The sequence below is a fragment of the Centruroides vittatus genome, unplaced genomic scaffold (genome assembly GCF_030686945.1).
Source record: "Centruroides vittatus isolate TY-2023 unplaced genomic scaffold, ASM3068694v2 contig_345, whole genome shotgun sequence".
In the NCBI taxonomy this organism is placed as follows: Eukaryota; Metazoa; Arthropoda; class Arachnida; order Scorpiones; family Buthidae; genus Centruroides; species Centruroides vittatus.
Window position 1 is genome coordinate 2,683,923 of NW_027122170.1, and position 21,790 is coordinate 2,705,712.

General features: G+C 36.4%; 2 protein-coding genes across 5 annotated transcripts in view; one reads left to right on the forward strand and one right to left on the reverse strand.

The window, feature by feature from the left end:
- The first annotated feature begins 218 nt into the window (after positions 1 to 218).
- Positions 219 to 7,809, forward strand: LOC136974226 (uncharacterized). Its single transcript, XM_067269053.1, has 7 exons — positions 219 to 484; positions 4,220 to 4,274; positions 4,341 to 4,429; positions 5,305 to 5,400; positions 5,469 to 5,531; positions 6,793 to 6,879; positions 6,959 to 7,809. Exons 1-7 carry the CDS (start codon positions 407 to 409, stop codon positions 7,574 to 7,576), a joined length of 1,086 nt encoding a protein of 361 aa, XP_067125154.1. The 5' UTR covers positions 219 to 406; the 3' UTR covers positions 7,577 to 7,809.
- A 1,841-nt stretch (positions 7,810 to 9,650) lies between these two features.
- The window catches only part of dia (diaphanous related formin 1), a 56,699-nt gene continuing 44,559 nt past the window's right edge, over positions 9,651 to 21,790 (reverse strand). For all 4 annotated transcript variants that reach the window (XM_067269054.1, XM_067269055.1, XM_067269058.1 and 1 more), the window contains exons 21-26: positions 20,611 to 20,740; positions 18,334 to 18,455; positions 16,707 to 16,871; positions 11,841 to 11,976; positions 11,653 to 11,754; positions 9,651 to 10,964 (exon numbers count right to left, since the gene is read on the reverse strand). In XM_067269054.1, coding sequence (XP_067125155.1) covers positions 10,858 to 10,964; positions 11,653 to 11,754; positions 11,841 to 11,976; positions 16,707 to 16,871; positions 18,334 to 18,455; positions 20,611 to 20,740 — 762 coding nt within the window. In that variant the 3' untranslated portion in view covers positions 9,651 to 10,857. The remainder of the gene's footprint in view (positions 10,965 to 11,652; positions 11,755 to 11,840; positions 11,977 to 16,706; positions 16,872 to 18,333; positions 18,456 to 20,610; positions 20,741 to 21,790) is intronic.

Below are 21,790 nucleotides of genomic sequence, written 5' to 3' on the forward strand. Positions count from 1 at the left end.
CCTCCATTCGAACACCTTATATAGAATCCGTCGGGTTGTCTGCACGTTATAAACACCCCACAGAATGCGAATTTAGGGAAGAAAAGACGGCGAGCGCAGTATACAGGTGACTGGGTATAACGACAAAAAAGTCGTTCTACCTCGAAAACAAATCGTCAAATCAGGGGGGAAGGCGAAGTGGGACGATAGAGCGCATGCTCGAATGAACGACACAGACACACACACACGCTACAGTTAAGAAGCGAAATAGGTGGGAAGACGACGAGTGGCGTCGAGATCGAGAGGGGTAGCGCGACCCTGGTTGGATTAAGAACACCAGAAAATGAGAGAAATAACGTTAATGGAAGATCGATGAGGTTCGACACTCGATTGAAATGACATTCGAAACATTCGCGTGCCCTACATCATGCCCACTAACTCGAACAAACTGGCAGAATGTTGCGGTCTCACTGCCGGAGGGATCGTCACATCCGTCTACACCACGGTAAGTTTTAGGTGTTACGCTAGAAAACTTGGCTGTAATTGATCTAAACGGGGGTTAAGTTTAGGGAGTTTTTAGGGGTTGGTTTGGCGCGAAAACCAGCGCGAGAGTCGACACGTTGTTACCTGGCATGCCAGGGATTGCCGACATTTTCCAGCACGGCGTGTGCTCCCGATCACGTGACATCCTGCGAAAAACTCGTTCCGGAGAGTGGAGCGTGTGAGAGTCACCCGTTCGAATGGGAAGCGAACGTTTTGTATCCGTAACGTTCGATTTTTTCGGCCTTTCCCATCTAAAACTAACTCCCCCCTTAAACGTCCCTTGGAAACGCGTAGCGCACCTTCCGCCAACGACGTAACGCGTTACTCGTATTTAAAATAACGAGAACGTAATTTACTGCGTGTTTTAACCGTTTAACTGGCGGCGGAATATGAAATATTAGATAGATTGCGTATGACGTAAGCGAGCAAAATACCTGGAAGGTGAATGTCCTGGCGGTCTATCTACTATAAGAACCATTCATGAATGTCAGGTTGTAAATAACTTTACTTTTTGATAAAATTCGAGTGCCTTTTATGGAAGATAAGGGTAACAAATTACGCGCCATCCCATTCGATCCGCAGAAAACTGAAGATTTTCTGTAGATCGAATGGGATTCTTTTTATTTTATGTTGCCCAAAATCAAATTCTCGCAGGGAAAATGGCGATTTTCCTTCGAATTTAAACGCTCTGGCGGGGTGGTATCTTAACACCACGCGTGTGACGAACACTGCCGATAAAACTACGCATGCGGTACCTGGTACGGGTTACGATATACGACCCGTTACGGGTTGTAGGAGTGGAAACTTTTAAACGAAAAGTCAAGTTCTACCTGTTGCAAATGAGTTTTGTTAACAGGATCCTTGCGAAAACGCTCACGTGACGAAGTTGCTAACATATTTTTCCCGTGTGTCGCGAGTGTAAGGACACTGGCGCGCGCTTTCAGTGCCGAATTTATGATACAAATTAGCATAAACGCGCAAAAAATGTCGAGGTAACGACTTTTCTATCGAATTTTAGCCTTTTATTAATTGAAAAAATATGCGCCAGATACTTGTTTTAGTGACTCGGAAGCCATTTTTTTCTTTTTTCCACGTTCACAAACGAGTACTTGGCGTACATTTTCTTGGACTTGGCGTAAATCTACGGTTGGACGATGAATATCTTCGTAGTTCATCGAGCAAATCGAATAAATTTAGCCATTATTCTTTATTTTTAAACTATTTGAATGAATGAATATGTTTAATTTTTCGATGCTCTTTAAATTTCTCTACAAAATTTCAAATTTCGCATACTTGGCGCGCCATTTTAAGTTTTGCTCGATGAATTTCGAGAGAGATTCGTGTAGAGAATTATTCCTTGTGTACTCATTATCCTATACACTAATGGTAATATTGTACTTACATACCGTGTACAGTCGAACCTCCCTCCAATAACGGCTATATTAGTTGTTTTCGTCGGTGGTTGCTGTTCACGGGTCTAAGTGCGCTACACTGTACAGTACAGTATCGTACAAGCTGTACTTCATAGTTTACGGGTAGAATATTATAACGTGTACTTTATTCTGAACACTATTTTAAACATTGTAACATACTACACAGTTTGAGATGTTTTCTGTGTAAGACAGCACGTAGTGTAGTACACTTTACAAACACACACCACGTTAAAATATACAGTAGTCGCAGTGTAGTGTAATATGATATAAAAGACAGTCACAGGTATAGCTTAAACTATACATACAGGAATATTCTATACACTACACATCATTGTAATGTATTGTAAACCTTCATTTTTACGTCTCGTGTTCTATTGTCGTAAAACAATAGGATCTTAAGAGGTAGGAAGCGATACTCCGGGGGTTGTTGCCCTCTGGAAAACAATCACATTTTCTTTCTTTTTTTTTGTTTATCAGATTTATACACGAATACGTCACAGAATAAAGGAAAGAAAATACTTTTTTCCTCTTTAAATCGTCACTCGATATGCTTCTCTTCTGTCTAGGAACACGTGAAGATGAATCGCCACGTATCGTCTTCCGGTATTTGTCGAGTCGGTCAAGCACTAAGTTGCTAAGTCACGCGTGAATTTGACGAGACGTTTATGCAAATTCGTATTTTTATTCCTTTTTTAAAAAAATTCGAACGAATCGAGAGGGAAAATTCCTTCTTGTTTTGAAGCTTTCGGCAAGTAAATTGCATCCAGTAGTGTAGAAATTTCTCTGTTGGGGAGGAGATTAGTGGGTCTGGATGTCAAGGTTGACTTCTTTTGCCGGCTGAGGAAAAAATCTGTTAAGTTCTGAGTGCCGTTTCCATTTTTTCCACGATCGGAGTGTTTATCAAGGGAAATTTCGATAAAAATAACGCTTATAACACTTCAATTTTATTGTTTCGCGCCATTTTAATTGTCCCTCTTCCGTAAATCATTTACAGATCGTTGCAACGAAGTATTGTTTACGTGCGAATCGCACCGGAACGAAATCGAAAATAATTAAATTTTGCCCTTTGTGTGGGACATAATCGGCAATAATTTCAACTGCAAACGTTTGTGAGAACTTTCCGATAAACGTTGACAGAGAACGTTTCTCAAGAAAGTGAATTAAATATTTCCGAAGAAACGTTTTCACAAAAGGACGAAAAACGTTCCGTAAGGAAAAAAACGTCGTGTCGAACGTTTTTAGCGTTTATCAGACAGAAAAAATAAAATAAACACTTTTGTAGTGTGCGTAGCAACGTTTTCTATTTGAAAATTTAAACGTTTATCGATAACGAGAGAGGGAAGCCATTATCACAAGCCAGGAAACGTTTGTAAAGGTTACGCTCTCTCTTAAACGTTGACGAGTAAAAGAGACGTTCGACACCCGCGAATAACCTTCGAGGGGGAAAACGTTGACGTCAAACCGAAGAAGTGTAGAAAGACGAACGTGTCCTTCGTTTTAACGTTTTTCGAAAGCGGAGTTCGTTGAGCTTGCAGACGTCGAACTGGTTTTCTAGTATTGTTTGTTTATTGTTCCGTCTACACAAAACGTGCTATCTACGTAATAAAATACACTACTTTTGTAACTATAAACCCCTTTTTGTTCGATTTCTCCTCTACAACGCGGGGAAAAATAAAAACTAAAATGGGTAAAGAAGCGTCTCGGCGTCTTTAACCAAGCCATCTCCTATACTTAACGAACTGTTAGAATGTCTGTCCGCTCTGATTATTTAATCACATTCCGTTTGTACTCGGATTGAACTTTCTCCTTCCGATTAGTCGTGTAATGTAGTGTCTTTTTTTTAATGTTTTCGTTCTAGATTTCTTTTAGTTTTTGTTTAAACTTTCGACGAGTGACGATCGGTCGTGCGTGCAACGCTAATCAGATAAACACTAGACCACGTGCGATTAGATTGCATTGTAAACTATCTTCTTTACACTTTTTATAATAGAATTTTTTCATGTAAAAATGTCTTTTGTTTTTCTTTTATTGTTCTTTTGCCGGTGTTTAATTTGTTCCATTGTTCGTCTAGTAGAGTTTGCGCGCGTCGCTTCGATAATTTGTCGCGCCGCCTGTCGCGAAGACGCGACGCGCCCGGTTAAAGTTTCCGTTTTCGGCGTAAAAAATGTAAATTCGATTAAATTGCGTGCAAATTTGCACGCGACGCGAAGACGCAATAAGATCGGGCGCAAACGACACGACTAAACTTATTCTTTTAACCTTAGGTAATATACATGGCCGCATTTGCTATGGAACTATGGTGGATCATAGAGCAAGAAGGTAAGTGGAAGAACAGGAGGAATTTACGTCTCGTGTGTCATTTGCATAATTAAAATGTAATTTCAGTTAGTCTTCCGGCACCCGCTTACATACTGGCAGCCGGTTACTTTTTTACCTTTCTGGTATCGCTGTTTCTACTAGTCGGAGTGTTTCTGGTAAGTTGGAAAGCTTCTATATTACGAACACGCCTTTACCTCCCCTCCCCACACCCCTGTGTCTTCCGTCTATTGGTATTTAGTTCAAGGAGACCTTTGCTTATCCTCCACATTGTGCATAAATTATAGACGCGAAACCGATGCGTAACTGTAATTAACGTGGAGTAGTGTTAAATTGTCGAATTGGGTCATTCGATTGGACGATTTTTCCCGATAGGAAACAATTAAAAAGAATAAATAAATCAAACAAAAGAAAAATGAAGGAAGCGGTTCGTCCTTTGTGCTTCTTCCCCTTCATTTGTTACGGTGAACGATTTTAATTCTAATTAACGAGACGATTAAAAATTTGATAATGCGGTTAGCGCGTTTATCTTCTTTTTGCCACTGGTACAGTACAATTTAGAAATGTTCGAATGCGTCTTGGTGTGGTGGTTTGTTTCGTATTGTTTTCTCCTTCGAATGTGGGCAGTTGTTTATGAGTTGATATCGTTGGATGAGAATGAGTTATCGTGGGGAAATATGGGAGTGGGTAAGCATGGAATGAGTAAATATTGATTGGGTAAACACGAGAATGAGTAGCATGGAATAATAAACATGGGAGTGGATAATATTAGGAGTAAGCATGCAATGGTAAACATGGAAGTGAATAAGCACAAAATAGATATACATTGGATGGGAGTGAGCATGGAATGGGTAAGCAAAGCTGGATAAACACCAGTGAATAAAGATGGAATGGGCAATCGTGGAAGTGGGTAAACAGAAGAACGAATAAAACGAAACTAGATAAATATGGGAAGTGAATAAATCAATAGGTAATACGGTTAGAGCGTTTACCCGTTTATTATTATTTACTTTTCATACGATTGTCTTTACAGAAGAAACCCAGATACGTCTTAGGATGGTTGTTTGTCATGGCATTGTTCTTCCTACCCGAATGCGGCTTGGTTGTTTATATGAGCGTCTATCACTGGGTAATAAATATCCTTCCTCATCTTTACCTTGTCTTCTCTCTTCTCACCATTGCGTTTCCTCTTTTCAGACACTAGAACAGAAGAACGGTCTTCTCGAATTAACGTTCTACGTCTGCAGAGCGTTTTTGAACGTGAGTATTACGTATTTTCCTCCCGTCGAGATAACTAATTGAGTTGTTAGACCTTTTCTCGGTTTCACGTTCTAATAAGCCTCGGCGTATTATGCGGGATTTAATAGAACGTGATATCGGGGTACTCGTTACGTGTTTTGTTTAAGCGTTTTTCGAAATTTTGTTTACTTAACGCCATTTCTACGCGGAAGTCGATATTTGATCTGTTGTTGTTTTCGACGAATCGTATTGTTTGGATAGATTTAGATGCGGATCTCGTTTCGAATTCCTCGCCTGGTAAACAAAACAAGGATGGCACGATCGATCTGATCGGTTCCGTTCTAACCGGTATGATAGGAAAATCGATCATATTGATTGAAGGATAGATCGGTGCGCGTATATGCTATATCCATAAAGATGGAGCGACGCATACCCATGTTAAATCTGTAAGAACTGATCGTACTGATCGAAAGATCGATTGACGCGTAACCGTTCTAAATCTATAATGATCGATCGGCGCACAGTAACTAAACGGCTTCTTCCTCCTCAAATCATTTGAATTCTGGGGCCCCTCACGAAATTAATTTCGGTCCGACTATCTAATAAACGCGGAATTTAACGTTACATTCTTATGCACGAAATTGAATACCGAATGAAATTTCGAACGCGAAACTGGGTTGAACTTAATTCGAATCACTCGAGCGAAACGTAAAAAAATCGGCAGATCGAGATCAAAATCCGATCTCGACGTCACATTGCTGTCTATATTATTTCCGCTAGGAAATGTTTGTTGGCATCAAGGTCCTTCGTTACAAGTTCTTGCTCTCTGGAGGTTACGGCCTTCCGCCCTTCCTCCCTCGTAAAGGCATAAATTACGCCCTTTATATTAAATGAAATAACAGAATTTCATTCTCGAATGTGTAACGTGTCCGTTATATGCAACTACCAGGATTACTGTATTCCCTATCGTCCGGGTAAGGCCGGACACACGTAAGCTAAATAAGCTGCAGTTTAGGGCCTCGCATTTTTAAGACGACGAGAGAGGCTTCTCCCTCTTTTTTATTTTATAGTAAAGGGCCACAGTACTGCAAAACACTCGGTCGATTCATGGATATTCGTTTTACATTGTTTGGCAGCACTGTATCATTCGGGAGTGCAGAAACGACTGTTAGAACAGATAAGGAACACACCGCAACACTTTTAGGTCATACTTTATTCGTTAAAACGAGTGCCAGGTCTTAGGTAAACGCAACATATTCGATTTTACGCCATTTTTTTCTAGGTTTTGTGCATCGTTTGCGTGTTGCAGCTCTATCGCAGATGGAAGGAGGAGAAGACGGTGATGAGGAGACTAGAAAATCTGCACGTGGTAACGACGTATCTTTTTATAAGAGCCATAAAAGTTGCCAATCGAAACTCTTCCTAATCAAATTCTTCCTCAATTTCAGGGTTCGGCACTTTCGGAAATGAACCTGACCAGCCGCAAAGAAAACGGGGATATGTCCAACGGACACATCAACACAGCATTTTCGTATGGGCCATCCAGAAGCCAATCGGGTAATTTCTTTCTGAGTTCGGGGCACGGATCGAGTAAACTGATGCGCGGTCCCTCCTCCGCTTCCACTAGCAAAACGCAATACTACAACAGAAACTGCGGGATTGGTCCGGATCAGAGGACCACCCCTTCGCAGCATCCCTATTGGAGGTCGGACAAGTGCGAATTCGATGCCTCCTCCTTCAACGAATACGTGGGACGGTCACATCACACGCAATCCGACATAGGAGTCAGCCGCAGGGATTCGCTGACGTTGGAACCAGGAAAGGATCGCTGTGTGACGTCGCCCATGACGTTCTCCACGCAGAGCCTGGAGAGGCCCAAATTCAAGAAGTTAGGAATCGGCCGAAGGTCCAGATCGCTGGAAGAAATGAACGGGCCCACGCTGATCGACGATTACGTTCTGGAGAAAATTAACGAACGCCCTTTTCAGTACCTGGAACGACCTGGCAGCATGATGCTGTATGAAGATTCAAGCCCGGATCACAGCATCGGTGACATCGCGCTTTGATCCCTGCCACGAAAAAATGGCGGAAATTCTCCTTACGTGAGTGAAATTTGCATATTCAAGACTCGATTCTTACGCAGACAGGAACTTTTGTAAATATCATATTCGGACATTTCAACTGCCCAATGTTCGAATAAGCAGAGATGCCAAACTAATGCTATTTAAAAGTCATTGCCTCATTAAGTTGTGTTCGTTAATTCACTAAAAAGTTCAATAAATATTTTATTCCATGATTACCTCCGTTGGTTTTTTGATAATTTTGGGCAGGACCGTGGAAATTACTCTTGCAGCGTCCTCTGTGCATTGCACCTGTCTAAGAGCACGAGGTTGTTACCTATGGGTGTTCACGTCTCATTTGCAACCGGATAAGTTTCCATCCTAATTCCTCATCAAGAAATTAGTTTACATATAAGAATTCAGATGCATTTTATCATCAATAATCTCTGGCTTTGTATCCATTGGGAACCGATGCCTTTCTTGTAAGGATGATGAGGAAACAAATTACTTGGCTGGACTGTGATTTTCTGTTTATACCACTAACAATACCAGAGATAAGAGGATAAAAGCCATATTTTTGTTAATTCTCCGCTTGTGGTACACACACAAATGTAAAATTAATCTTGTGCATTTCTGACACTCTTAATGGCAAATTTATTCAAGCTCTTGGATTATTGATCGATGACAACGTAAGTTCGAATTATAGTGAGAACAGTGGCTTAGCGTAGTGGGGGCGGCAGGCACTTTAAGGGAGCGGCAAAATTTCACAATAAATAATAATAATACCTAAATAAGGGGGCGGCGAAATTTTCCTCCGCCTTGGGCGGCTGACACTCACGCTACGCCACCGAGTGAGAATTCAATACCGGGTCAATTATTCCTCCTGTAGCATTTTTAATGCGGAGGAAAGGAGTGCATTAAAGAAAAAATAGTATAATATATTATGGGCTAAGCAAAGTTAACACTAGAACACAATTGAGATCTTATTTTCAGATATGTGCCAGACAGCCACAAATATCCTTTCAGCATGTTCAAGTTGGAATTTGATTCTTTGATATTCAGCTATTTAACTATAAACAAAAACCTAGTATTTTATACTGGAGGGAGATCAGAACTTTTCCTAATGATTTTTAGTAATTAGTTTACACACACACACACATTTACCAAAAATTAATTTTTCAACAAAATTCCTATGAACATTCTGTCATCTTTTTAAAAAATGCCATACAACACTGCATGCTGCCAGAGTTACTGTGGTATGTGTTCCTAAATTTCTTCGTCACTTCAAATTGTTAGCCACCCAAACATTCTTTTAGAGATTCAAAAAGATAATTATGTAGTCCAGAAATCTGGTATCGAGCAAAGTCGTACCGAACCTTTAAAAAAACACTCGTGTGGCAAAACGTATTACGGCGACTCCGACGACAGTCGACAGATTCGTATTAATCATCCACCAAGCTCTTGTAAAATTTCAAAATAATGACTAAAATCTGGTAGTGCTATGTTTTATATCAGTTTGGTAGTATTGAAGCCATAATTTCTAACCTTCCCTCTTTTGTGCAGATTTACATTCTTGCAAATTCGTATGAAATCAATGAATGTGACTCCCGTTAATGTTGTAGAGGTGTGCGAATAAGCAGAAAAGTTAAGAATACTTACGCAGTCTAAAAAATCCCATAAGTCGTGTAAATATTAACTACCTACCATATAATATTTAATAACTTATATTACATTATATTTAAGTACGATGCTTACGGAAGCCAACTCGAGATCCAATTTCAACAACGAGAGCGGAAGTTTTTGTCCCGGTTTTTGCAATGTCCCAAAATGTCACAAGATTCTCCGATACCCAATAAATTATTGGGTCTAGTGTGTCACGTATGGTAAAGTAAGTCGCGATTACTTTACCGTATTAATGTGCAAACTTAAAAAAACATTGAAAAACCCCAAACAAGAAAAGGTTGAACCCAGAACCCTCTGTTTGCCATGTTGATGATAATCATAACCTCATTCAAAACATCTTTCTTACTTAAATATTTATTACACAGAATGTAATTTACCAAACAATAAAGCAGAAGACTACAATATACTCAGATTTTATTTAGATTTCTTAACACTTCTGCACAAATCTTTCTGACAAGCAACGAATTAACCGAGTGTAGCCTTGTCGAGTCGCCCTTCAAAATAAACTATTCGAGGCGATTTCTCTAGACTGACACTATTGCTTAACATCGATAAAGACTTGTCGGTAGCGAAGTATTGCATTTAATATAATTAATTACATAAGTAACTTTGATGCTTCGAGAAGTTTGTATAAAATACTTTACATCGATATAAAATTTTCCGCAAGAGCAATTATTGCCGTGCGTATTTCCGCGGCAGAATTAACTACATAATTTAACATACGGAGGAAATGGCAGCTCTTAAATAGATTCCGCATTGCAAAGACAGATACTTTTGCGGTCTCTTAAAACTCTTAAAAGTTATCCTGCATCGCACAGAACGGTGGCAGTCTTGTTATTTGGAACATTACAATGAATGGATGGAATGGATTTTTTTTCCTTCAAAAAATATATAATTTTGATATGGTGCCTATATATATCTATAGACTATATTTCAAAATATATTATACAACTATTTACAATGAGATGTGACTGCATTAATGAACTTGGCACATAATTGTCTGGCGTAATAATATTAAAACAAAATAAGCATATTAATTATATAAGAAATCTAGAGATCGTTACAAAAATATAATGTTGAACCTGATATTTACAACTTCACTGTCTCTGACAGTCGGTCTCTTTGTGGTCGCACGTCGGCAACTCCTTGATACGCCACCACGTTCGCGGCCGCTCTTCCTCGCAACCGGGAAGACGCTCGTGTGCAACTGACCAGCAGTCGAATTATCACGCAGAAATTTCGACATATTAAATATGCAATCTGACATTTGTTTGCGGATGTTACGACGGTTACGGGAAGTTGCTTACATTTAGAAGTAATGATGTGTTGATTCAATTTTTTGGAGAATTAAAACATTCTCATCAAGGATGGATCTGGAAATGGTTCTTTCGTAATATATATATATATATATGTGTGTGTGTCATTATATATATATATATCTAATTCCAGAAATATAAAAACTATACTTTGTAAATCACAGAAATGCTGAAAAGTATTGTTTGTTTACAAAACTTTTCGTAAGGAATGGTGCATGCTAAAGTGAGAAATTGGCTTCCGGTTCTCACTCTACAATTAATTACAGATTTTACCTAATCGAGCAATATCTATCTTTCCCTTCCATCAAGGTTGACGTGAACGTTTTCTCTACTGCTGTGCCTGGCGAGAATGTTGCTCCTCGATCGGCTCCGTGACAACTGGGCTCTTCGTTCCGCTGAGAAATAGTGTAGAAAATACTTTAAAATTGTAATAATTACAAAATACAATAATTGCAACGTTACTTATATTATATAATGCTACTTAGTCTATGGGACAATGCAGTCAAAACAAAGTTTCTGTATCCAAATTTGTGATCATTATTGCTTTTAATATACATCACAGAAGTAATAAAGGTTGCAGCTCTGCAAACTGGGTTTGGGTATGGATTGGCTCAAATTTTTGTGGATATATCGAGCCCTAACCCTAATCATCGGCCATTCCAACTGTGACAAGGCAAATCCCCACTCGACACAAGAAAACCCCATTGCACCCGGGACACAGATATTTGTATTTCCAATGCCTCTACTGTGTAAGATTTGTTGACATCTATTCTGGCTCGAAACTGCAATGCCAGATTTCATTTTAACTGCATCGTCCCATTGCAAAGAAATGGAAAAAATAACAACACACAAATTGGAATAACACTTTGATCAGACAAAGTAAATGAAGTATGGAACAGAATTGAAAGCAATAAAATAAAAGCAGAAAAACAGCCACCAGAAGGGAAAAGCAAGCTAAAGACACTACTGTAGATAACTGTACAATTAATCAGAATCTGAAAGAACAAAAACAAATTTTTAAGATAATTTTACATGCAGAAGCACTATGCTTTAAATGCAACTACCCATTCTTAGACTATTTACCTCCCGCGGCACGCGGAGCCTTTTTCCTCGGCTTGTGCGAAAACGCAGAGCCCGTCTTCAGAGCTTCCAACAGACTATCCATGACACCTTCTTGATCTTCTCCTAAAATTACAATTAAATTTATTAAGTCCATCTCTTAAAGAGGCACATCATATTTGAAAGTAAAACTACCAAAGAGATAACAATACCCGAACTGATGTCGACCAGTTGCTTTTTCTTGGCCAGCCTCTCCTGCTTCTCCTTTTCGGCCTTCTCCTTTGCCTCTTTCGCCCGTCTTATCTTTTCTTCGGCCTCGCGCGTCTTCACATTGTCTTTGTAGGCTTCCTAAAATTGATTGACAAGATTCATTTATATTCAATTACTTCATTTTCACATTTTAATAATTGAAGAGTAATTAAGTAATAAACTGATTAATAAGAATTATTTATCTCCAGAAATCCATTAAATAGAACCATCAACAGAAATCATAACAAACTTTATTTGTATTCATTTGGGTGGTTCATATGTAGGTCGGTACGAAAAACTAAACCAAAACTGGTTTCTACAGGTATTTGGTCAATGCATGCTCCGAAACACTACCCTAGCTGTCAAGGTAAAGTACAGCAAAGACAAATAAGTTTACATTCACTCATTTTTAAAAGGTTACAAAATTATTTCTACTTTTTCAGTAACGAAAAAAGTCGGAAATAAAATACTTTGATAACGATTTACAACACACTGTTTACATTAAGAGCTTCCAGATAGCTAACTGCATCCATTATACAATCAGGAGCGGCCAACTACACATATTTTGCAAGCTCGACACATTTAAAGAATCAAAATTGGCATGTGATTATAAGTTATAAGTTGTCTAGCTCAAGAAACTAGAAACAGAACCCCAGAAATACTGTCAGAGATAAGACAAGACATATTACAAGTGGAAAGTGAAGAACCCCAGAAATACTGTCAGAAAAAAGCAGCTCATAAAAATATTTGAAAACTAGAATACAAAGTCAAGAGCCACTTGAAGAAGGAAAGTCCAATCTAAACCTGGCCACTCTCCATTATCAATATGTGGCAAATTAGAAAGTTTGTTTAGTAATAAATACACTTCATTAATAGCTGCAACAATCTTCTGATGTATAGATGGCATTAGCGGACCAAACAGATTGACATCTAGGAGAAAAGGGAAGGTTTTTTTCTTCTCTGATGTTGCTTTAGAATTAACATAAAATGTCGGGCTTCCAAACTATAAATACAAACTTTTGTATTTATTTGCCATTCAATTATTTCTAAATTGTGTTCTCTATCAATACAAAGTGACATTGCAAATTATTTTGACAAATTTAAGAAGCTTAAATCTTTACTACTATTTCAACTCAAATAAAGTAATTCTTTGAGTGACTTCATGATTAGAATATTAAAGTGAACTCCAACAATTTGGGACAGAAATCTCGATTTTTTAAAGTCCTTTCAGCAAAGTTTTTAAAAAATTGGCAGTTATCCATACAAAACAACAAAGTTTGCAGGTGTGAGGCCCTGGAAATAGTTTGTATTTAAAAGAAAGGTATAATTTAATAAACTAACAAACAATGAAAAAACAGATTACATAAGTGTCGAACCGAAGACACCAGACTTTGACATTGTGGCTCATATAGAATATAGAGGAGAGAAATCAAAGTTTGAAAAAAATGAAAAAGAAAATTGTTTAAAGCTTAAAACACAATAAGGAAAAGGAAGCGATGAGACATAATACGGGCACAGGTGTTTTAGTCATCAGTAGGTCATGAAGTCAACAGAGTTGAACGAATGGTGTCGGATAAATCATCCCGGGCAGACCTTTCGTGCGACCCGAACTAGTCTCAAATTCTACCTGGAGACAGGTGAGAGACAAATAGGGGAGCGAGAAAGGGAATGCCTGATCAACGAATAGTAGATACTGGGGGGAAAAGGTATAAAAAACCCTCTGTGCAGAAGAACCTCTTGGTCATCTTAGATGTCATCATCTTCGACTTTGTGCGAACATTGAAAAACATCATTGCCTCCTCCTATGACAACTTCCAGTGCTCAAAACAACAAATTCAAACTCCTGACTATCTCATCGCTGCCCCGGGGCTGCCCATTCAAGCATCAATCAATGAAACCCAGACTAAAACCAATTCTGAGGCTCCATACTATTATTTGGACTCAAATTTTTGGATGTAAGCATGACCTTTAACCAAATAAATGGTTTTATGTGAGAACACTTGTCTTTCATTGCCTCCAGAACCATCATCCACATATGTGAGGCCCCAGAGCAATCCTGACATGGGAGTAAATTCCCCCCCTCTAATCACACACTTACACAGGTATAAAAGATTTCTTATGTTAATATTGAAGATGATCTGTTCTACTTATTGATTTTAACTTGAAATATTTTAAATTCTCCAACATCTTTATTATTTAATTTTGAATTTTATTAAAAAAATACACATAATATACTCTTTATAACTGCAAAAATATATTACTGTTTAAGCAAATGCGACAACAAAACCCACGAGTGGGATTGTCGCCACGCACTTGCAGATGTTAGGAGCAGCTGTTCGACATTTGTCTGGTCGAGTACTTATTCAATTTCGTATTAAATTTAGCAGTAATACAAATTGTTAAAAACCAGTTTTTACCAATTTGTATTAATGCTAATTTTGTTTCCTTTTTTTTTTTTTTTATGAAAAAATTATCACAAATTCAGATTCTGTCATCACAAGGTAATACATAACTCCAAAAGTTATTTAAGTTAGTGCAAAGAACTGTAGAAGAGGTTAAGACAGAAACCAGCATTTAAATAATAAACTGCATTAAAATGTGCTGTTTACTATATACTAAAATATTGATTTCTTCATAACAAAAATGCAATACTATAACAGAGGAGAGGGAATATATTAACACAGAATTTAACCAAAGAAATAATAAGTTCACTTCACCTCTTCCTAATCAGGACAATATGATATACATACACTGTATTGTATACTGAGTGAATTGTTGAGACACCGGAATGTTCCAGAAACAAAACACCCAAGATAAAAATGTAAACTACAGTTGTTCAGTTGTAAAGGGGAAAGAAAACCAAAATGACCTTTAATTAACCTCAAAGATGTACACCAAATCCTAAATCAACAATGCAGTTTCCTTCTCCTTTACAACCAAACAACCATTGTTTATGACATTTTTGTCTTGGATGTTTTGTTTCTGGGTTATTCCGGTGTCTCGACTTAAATGGTTTGGCTCATATACATGTACAGTACACGAAGTTGTGTGCATAGTTATTCAAAACACCCAAGTAAAATGCATTTTTCAGAATAACTAGTTAGTGATGTAACGAATAGTATATTCGGCCTCAACCGAATAACGAATATTCGGCCAGGAGCGTTGCCGAATGGCCGAATATTCAGCCAAACTATTCGGCTTGATTAACGCACATATAAAAATTAGCGCGCAAACCTCATTATGCAAGGATCGCGCACCGTGCTCTCTATTGGCCCGCTGTCACTACGATTTTTTCTTCCATTAGGTCTAAATTATTTAAATTAATTAATTAAATTATAATTATTAAACTTAATATGAGATGGAGCCTAACGTCTACCTCCAGTGCCAAATTGGTTTATAATTTATGTAATAGCCGTAAAAAGCCCGATATGATTCGGCAGTTGTTGGTATTTAGATGTAAGTTATAACTTACATCCAAATACCAAGTTCTTTTATTTGCAATCGATCATTTTAACTCTTTAATTAAACACTAAAATTTTATTTTTACTACGTATTTGTAGACTGAATAGTACACTAAGGATATACTTTAGTGGTGACATAATATGGTCTAGTTTCTCCCCAGTTGTGGAACGGTTCAAATATATTATTGGGGAGTTTCTATTTGTGAAGTTTTGTGATATTTTGTTGCTATTGTTTTTGTCAATATTTTTAAAATTAACATGATTTCAAATGTTATCTTTTGTATATAATGAGAAATGCTCATTCTTTGCTTTATATATAAAATAAATTATATATTAGTTACTCATCTTCTAGAAATAGATAAATAATTCTTTCATTAAATACGACAAGTTTCAATAAAACGTTTCGTAACTCATTTTAAAATATCGTCTAAATATTAAAATATATGCGAATACGAATATAACATAATTAACTAAACAATAACATTAATGCCCAATACATTCTAACCTACACACCATCAATGCCATATCGGGCTAGATAAAGGCTATATTATTATTTAACTACGAAATAATTTAATACTAGAGTTAGATGCTATTTCTTATTAACTTTAATAATTATAGTTTAATGTTCAGCATTAATAAAAGTTACAAAAATGATTAATTTATTGTGTTTTTGTTATTTCTTACTCCTGTTTTTAGGTATTCGGTATTCGGCCGAATAGTGAAAAATAGGCCGAATAGGCCGAATACCGGGTAATAACCGAATATTCGTTACATCACTATAACTAGTGCTTTAAATTGTATTTTTACTCATTTTTCTTTCGAAATCAACACTGTATGCTAAACAAAGTTAAAAAAATGAAAATTTTTTTAATGCAAAACCATATCTATATCTTCTCAGATAATGATTAACATAATTAATTACAGTATTTTAAAATGGTATCATTCATTTTGGAAGATACTGTGTTGCTTTAAACTTTGTGTTCTACTTCAGTTTTATTTGCTTACAGGGTGTAAGCAAATAAAACTATAAGTGTACTTTATTACAATACCTTGAACAAATCAGAATGAAGAATATACAGTCAAAGATCTATTATAAAAGTTAATTCTGATAAAATGACTTCAAAATTGTTTAGACAAAATAATATTAAAAACAAGTACAGAAAAATGTATAATAAAGTATAATTAACCTCAACTAGACGTAAATACCAATAAACCAGCAAAATTAAAAGAAATAAAACGAAAACAAATGCTTCATTCCATTTTAAATGTTTTCTTCTGTTTATTGGTATTTACACCTAGTTGAGGTTAATTATTTTGATTTATACCAGTAGTTTTGTAGAGATTGTAGGTCCAACCTAATTATATTACCTGAAAAGTGTCTTTGAAAGTTTTGATGTCGCCAAAGAAATCGTCCAGTGAATACTTCTTAGTATCGAACACAAAGAATTCTGCCAGTTCCTCGTATAATTTTTCCATCTTCTTAAACATATTTTGTAAGACTTCATACTGCGTTGATGCCTGGGAAACAAAAGACTGAGACTCGCTAAGGACAAACTATTCTGAAATTTACACAGCCAATAAAATCAGATTGCACAATCTTGATGGGTTTCAAATTTGTCTTTGGATGTTCTTAACAAAATGATATTTATCATTATTGAAATAAAACTTGGATGTAATAAAACTTCAATATACATTCAATGCTCAAGTTGCTAAGCAAGAAATGCATAATTCTTTAATGAATTTTAATAGAATTTACATGTTAAATGCATTAGAGCATACTTAGAGGAAATACTATGAAAGAGGAACGAGTTATGAAAATTATATCGGAGTGGCACACTTAAATTTAACAATGAAATACTCTCAATAAAGCTTGCAATTATTCTAGACAGTAATACAAACTTGACATAAACTCAACAAGCTGCAAATATGGCTGTAAATAAAATTTTGAAGGATATGTCAGATGAAATGCCAATCCATAAAAATTAGTTTTAATTTTGAGATATTGGTTCAAATGCAAGATTGGTAGTGTATTAATATTGCATTGTGACTCGTTGCTACAAAAAATAGATAAATGCAAGATTTCGAGTTCTAGTAACAATGCCCGACATCTATTAGAATCCTTCCCAAAACAAAGGAAACATTATTTTGACCAATCACAATAGTCTTGATACCAAGCTAATTGGCTTTTTGTTTCGGAAAGATACAAACAAGGCACAAATGACTAGTCGACTTGTGTATAGGTAACTTGAAGATGGTTTCTAAACACTGTTTGCCGAGGGAGAGCTGTTTTTGTGGATGCTCAACAATAGTTTCTACATCGGCATCTTGCCTTTAAGAGCAAGTTATGATCCTTTCTTGTCAATACAGCCCTCAAATTCATCTGGATAGGCTTTGATTCGTTTAAAAACAACTCCAAAAATGGTTTACGACAGAATGATTAACATTTAGCCACCCAGTTGACTCAGACTTTGACCTACCTCAAGCCTCCCAATTGCTAGCTATCTCATTTCTCTGAATCACTGCTCAAATATTTGTTATCTTGGATTTGGTATAAGTCTCTTAGAAAGTAAATTTTGCTGTACACAAGAAAAATGCTATTTTGTATTAAACCAGTCAGAACTATCTAATGCAAATTATATTTACAGACTTAAAACTTAATACAGATTATTATATAAAATATGTTATTTTCATTTCTCTATCGCTTATTTGTTGTACAAAATTGGAAAATTTATTTGTTATGCCAATTTTTATATTTGTTGATAAACTTTTGAGCACTGTGTACATCGATCTATTAACATGAAAGCACAAACTCACCAAACAGCAGGTCATAATTTTGTCTCTTAAGGGTAGACTCATTGACATTTAGTCATACATACAACAAAATTAGCCATCATTGAAAAGCAATAAAAGATTGAAGCATTTATCCCCATCACTTGCAGGCAACGAAGTGAATTTGACATTGACCATTAAGCAACAACATTAGGATAAAGGATACAGTCATGACTTCGCTAAATTTATCGTTTTCACTCTGCGGACGGAAGTTTTTCAAATCGGTGTCAAGTTCCCTGATCGACTTTTTAATGTGGTTGAGATTTGTCTGCAGCTGATTGGGAGAAACTGAAATGCAAAAGAAAAAACAAAAAATTATATACGTGTACAAAGAACAAGACAAAATATTACTTTTATGACTAATGATTAATCAAATAAATGTGTTTAAATTACAATTATTAACATAAGTATACAGTAGAATTTCTATATAACAAAGCTTTCAAATCACCAAAATATCTATAAAAATAATAATCAGTATTCAAGAATCATTCATTGAAATCTACCATTGTTATACAACTATCAGGAACATGCAAATGAGCATCTCAACTTAAGCTTATTGTAAATATTATAGAGACTCTACATGTAAATAACTGACACAAAAACAGCTATAAATTCAAAAACAGTGTTCACTAAAATCCACAAAAAATTTCCTGGTTGAGCTGCAATTTAAAAAAATTGTAGACCTACAAATTCTCACTGTTGTCCATCTGGCTGTCTGTCTTTCCTTAATCTCGAGAACAGAGTTAGATAGACAAAAGTCGGGACCAAATATGGAAAGATTAGGGGCAAGAGGCCCCGATTAACTATATACAAGCTTTCGGTAAAAACCAGAAGCCACGTTATTCATTTTTAATTCTTCACAATAATTTATAATTTTTACAATTTTATAATTCATATTTCCATTACAAAATAAACAATACTTAAATATTTCGTTTCGGTTTAAATTTTTGTAAAAATATCAACAAAAATCAATGATTAATAATAGTAATGGCAATATAAAATCCTCGAGAAGTCTTCGATTCGATAGACTGCCGAGTAAAATGGAAAAAATTTCACGTTTCCAAGTCGGCATTTCTTCGTTAATTTCCATAACAAATCACACTTTAAAATCACTTTACTTATTCATGTCATTACAGATAATTTATTTTTATTTATCATAATTTTTTTGGACATAACATGTTCCTAAAAATGCATACAAAACTAAAACTGTTACCAAAACTAAAATGGCAGAAATGGCAACTAGTGCAGAATTTTCCAGCTGTCCAATACCATCTGTTTAATTTAATGGATAATTCAAAATAACAGAGATCACTCCCAAATAATTTGTTAAATTTAGGATTTACCAGACGATGACTATGACTGTATCAAAAACATAAACAAATTTCAAAATTAACAATGAAAACCATCTCAAAAGCTCTTAATGTATGATAATCAACTAATAAAATGGTCCATTCAATTATATTCCCTTAAATATTATATGGTACAAGACAACAAAACAATTTAAATGGCGCACAAAATCTGGCAGTCCTACTAACGAAACATTTAAAATAATAACCAAATATGTTTTAACAGTCGTAAAGTTGGTAAAATTTCCATAATTATACAACGACAACAGTTCAACATTGTTCTCTTTACATAAATAAGTGTTCTAATTACAACTAGAAATCAACATAATTGTCCACTCAGTGGCACTTGTTGGCACGTTAATTTAAAAATTTGGAAATTTTCCAGATAGACCGCCTATAATGATTCAATTTAAATGACATTTGTTATAAAATAAAAATCATTACTATAGAAAAAATTCCAGGCTTCTTGGTGCCCAAAATTTCAGCCTAATTCCCATTTTTTGTGTAGGTGGACACCTTAACTGTTTTGCCTTAGTAAAAACAGTTGGAGATATACAATATATGCATTTACAAGATCTGCATAGAGTTTACAAGTACATTGAACAGAACGCAGAGAACTATTTAAAAAGTAATTTAACCAGCATCAATTTAGTACATCGCAATATTGCATCGGCTTGCCTCCCAAGCTCTTCTCGACAAATTCAAATTTTATGAAAGAAAAAGTATACATTTAATAAAATGAATGCAAAGACAGTCTTTTGGCACTAATTAACTTCATTTAGACAAAAATATGCATTTTCTTTGAAGTTCAAAAACACTTGTTCTAATTTCCTGCCAGAAGAAGACAATTACGCATCGTTGATAGTACTCAAGTATTTTTGTATAAACAGAAATCCAAAGGCAGGGATCCAAAAAACAGCCTTAGGATTCATTTTATCATGTGGCTCGACATCAAGTGCGTCTTCGAAGATGTATGTATTTAAATATTAAATTTTTAAATTATTTCATCAAGAATACTTTCTTAGAGTAAATCAAAATATTTCTATTAATGAAATTAATTATAACCATAATAGGCAAATTAGAAGCGTTCTAATCACCTCTGGCTGCATGGTCGACGTGTATCAGCTCTTCTGAGAAATTAAGTATGTCGGGATATTTGTTTTCCACGATCTGGGCCAGGAAGTGCATCAGGGTGGTCTTCCCATCCGACGCCTTCGTATTTTTTATCTAGAAACAAAAAGAGTTAATTAAATCATGTCCTTAGAACAGTCAGAACAATTCAACACTAAGTACACTAAGCACTAACAATTAATGTATGACAATCAACTATATAGAGAGTTGATAGGTCCAGGCCACACCGAAAGGCATAGCCCGAGAAGGAAAGAAGGAAGGAAGGAAGGAGGTAAGGGGAGGATAGAAGAAAGGGAAGGAGAAAGAGGAAGGATGAAGATTACATGTGTGCCATTGCTGGGCATCAATTGCTAAACATAAAGACAACATTTACAAAGGGTCCCATGCATGAGAAAAGCACATAAATACTGAAAGAATGTGCATGGGATTGCATGCCAAAATATATACAGAAGATATCAAACCACACAGTGTGGTTTTACACAGCTAAATGGGAAAAGGAAGAAAGGCCTGTAGGGTCCCCTACCGACGACAAAATGACACAGTCAATATAGTCCATATAGGCAGAGTCCACTTAATGGTGAGTAGTCCTGCTGGAAATGAGCCTTGTCACAAAGTTTGCAAAGGCTTTGTAGTATAGTTTATTACTGATGAGGAGGCTCGGGCTACAAGGCCAAGTGTTGTTGTTTTTTAGGATAGCTGATATGAGTTCCAGCCTTTCCTCCTCCGTGTCCTCACAGTGGTAGAGGAGATGCTCAGGGTCTCATCCTCCAGTGGGCAGCTGCTACATTTCCCATCACCCTTCTTTAAAAATCTAGCAAGGTAGTAGTTGATCATGAATTGTGTCTTGTAGAAGTTAGAGTTGAAGTGAGTTGGATTCGGCCTGTCCATCCCGGGAATGAGCTTGTGCGTCCACCTACCTGTGACAGAAGTGTCCCACTCACTTTGCCACCTGCTTTTAACATAAAGCTTCAGGGCACTGGAAACCCATAACACACAGACAGAAGAGAAAGAGATGTCAGAAAGCCTCGAAGGGGCTACCTTAGCAAGTCGGTCTGCCTGTTCATTCCCAGGACAACCGGAGTGGCCTTCACCCAATAGAAGTTAATATCCTTTGAACGTTGCAGCTTTTGAAGAAGCCCAAGTATG

Coding starts and splice junctions, on each gene's coding strand:
- LOC136974226 (XM_067269053.1), top strand. CDS start 407: ATGCCCACTAACTCGAACAAACTGGCAGAATGTTGCGGTCTCACTGCC. Junction 485..4,219: donor TCACATCCGTCTACACCACG/GTAAGTTTTAGG, acceptor TTTTAACCTTAG/GTAATATACATGGCCGCATT. Junction 6,880..6,958: donor GACTAGAAAATCTGCACGTG/GTAACGACGTAT, acceptor CCTCAATTTCAG/GGTTCGGCACTTTCGGAAAT.